Here is a 1,849-nt window from a genome sequence, read left to right on the forward strand (position 1 = left end):
TGGGCAAGAAGCACAAGAAGCATAAGGCCGAGTGGCGCTCGTCGTACGAGGGTGAGGCGGCGGACGCGCTTTGTGACGCCGGGAGGGCGGACGGGCGGGCGTTCGAGGCGGCGGGGATCCCGGGGACGAGAGCGGGGGTCCGGGGCCCGCCGGCGGGGGTCTCGGGGCCGCGCCTCTCAAGCGTCCGTCTAGCTCTGGCCGCATCCTGGAGAGAAGCGCTGAGCACCTCTGTGGTTCTTCGTCCGTGTTTCCCGAGGTCTTCTCCCGCCTTTCCCGCCTGTGCCCTGGTCCGGCAGCCCCTGGTCCCGGTGTCAGGGACGCCGCACGGGGACTGCTGCAGGACAGGAAGGGGGTGACCACGGGCCGGGACCTGGGGGTAGAGGATGGTGCGCCTGGGCCCCAGGCGTGGTCTGGCTCCTCCCCCCTGACAGTGACCCAGAGATCTCCCTGCGGCCCCCCTGAGAATGTCTGTGGGCGAGAGGGAGGGAGCACCCCACCTGTCTTTGCCCCCAGCAGCATCTTTCGCTGTTGGTTTTGGCATTCCCCTGCTGTCCACCTGAGCTCAGCCGATCCCCCCACCTTCCTGGGCCTCTGTGTCCTCCCCGTGACACCCCCCCCGGGCCCGCCGTGCTGCCGACAGGGCAGCAGTATGCGTCTCTGAGCGCCCTGAGCACACTGTGAGGGTCGCCTGCGTGTCCACAGACTATGCAGACAAGCCTTTGGAGAAGCCCCTGAAGCTGGTGCTCAAGGTTGGAGGAAGTGAAGTGACAGAGCTCTCAGGGTCCGGCCACGACTCCAGTTACTACGATGACAGGTCAGACCACGAGCGAGAGAGGCACAAGGAGAAGAAGAAGAAAAAAAAGAAAAAGTCGGAGAAGGAGAAGCACCTTGACGATGAAGAAAGAAGGAAGCGAAAGGTGAGCGAGGGCGGCCGAAACCCCTGGGGGGCAGGTGGAGCAAGGGCTTCCTGGCCTGCGGAAGCGGAAGCGAGTGTTCTGTTTCTCGGAGGGTGCGCCGAGCGGAGGTCGGTTGCTTCGGTTTTGGCTCTTTGCGCATCGTTTCTTGTCTGGCCCCTGGGGGGCGGGTCTTTGAAGGGTGGTGGCCTGGAGTAAGAAGGGGGTCTGGAAGAGGGCTTTTCTCTCTTAGCTTTCCCTGAGGAACGCGAGGTCTGTTAACAAGTGCTTCATTGCTCTCGCTGCCTTGACCCTGCCTCACAGGAAGAGAAGAAGCGGAAACGGGAAAAGGAACACTGTGACACAGAGGGAGAGGCGGACGACTTTGATCCGGGGAAGAAGGTGGAGGTGGAGCCGCCCCCCGACCGGCCTGTCCGAGCGTGCCGGACACAGCCAGGCAAGTGGCGGCGTTTTCAGAGACGTCCTGGAGCTTTGGAGCTTGTCGCTGTGAACTAGTGGTTGGCATCCGCCCTTCAACTCTTGGGAGAAGCATAGGAAGGAAGGAACAGCACTTTCTCTCCCAGGGCCTCACACAGAGTAGCTGGATGGACCTAAGGTTCTTGCCGTCCTCTCTGAACTTCTAGAGCAGGGCTTGGCCCACCACTGCTGGCCTTTTTTTTTTTTAAAGCCCAGGAGCTAATGAGAAGCTCATTGTGGACGGGAGGAGGCTAGTGTTGGCATCAGTCACTCAGGACATCATCCCCCCCTGGGAGCTATGCTGGCTCCAGCAGAGGAAGGCTTCTGGCGTGCTCGGGACGCTCTGATCTGTGTGTGGTCGCTTCCCTCAGAGGCCGTCAGGTAGTCGGGAGGTGCTGAACTGGAGGCAGGTTTGTTCTGCAGGGGTTTCTTCCTTGGCTTGGGGTCTGGCCACCTTTGAGTTGCCGGGGCGGGGGGGG

At 62.1% G+C, this 1,849-nt stretch overlaps 1 protein-coding gene across 1 annotated transcript in view; it reads left to right on the forward strand.

Annotated features, from left to right (window-relative positions):
* Positions 1–2: 2 nt before the first annotated feature.
* The window catches only part of BRD9 (bromodomain containing 9), a gene marked incomplete at its 5' end in the record, with an annotated part of 21,754 nt that continues 19,907 nt past the window's right edge, over positions 3–1,849 (forward strand). The window contains 3 exons of the mRNA XM_024731983.1: positions 3–51; positions 703–917; positions 1,218–1,350. Of these exons, the coding sequence (XP_024587751.1) occupies positions 3–51; positions 703–917; positions 1,218–1,350 (397 nt within the window). The remainder of the gene's footprint in view (positions 52–702; positions 918–1,217; positions 1,351–1,849) is intronic.

The sequence above is a fragment of the Neophocaena asiaeorientalis genome, unplaced genomic scaffold, assembly GCF_003031525.2.
Source record: "Neophocaena asiaeorientalis asiaeorientalis breed wild unplaced genomic scaffold, Neophocaena_asiaeorientalis_V1.1 scaffold104, whole genome shotgun sequence".
NCBI classification, from domain to species: Eukaryota; Metazoa; Chordata; class Mammalia; order Artiodactyla; family Phocoenidae; genus Neophocaena; species Neophocaena asiaeorientalis.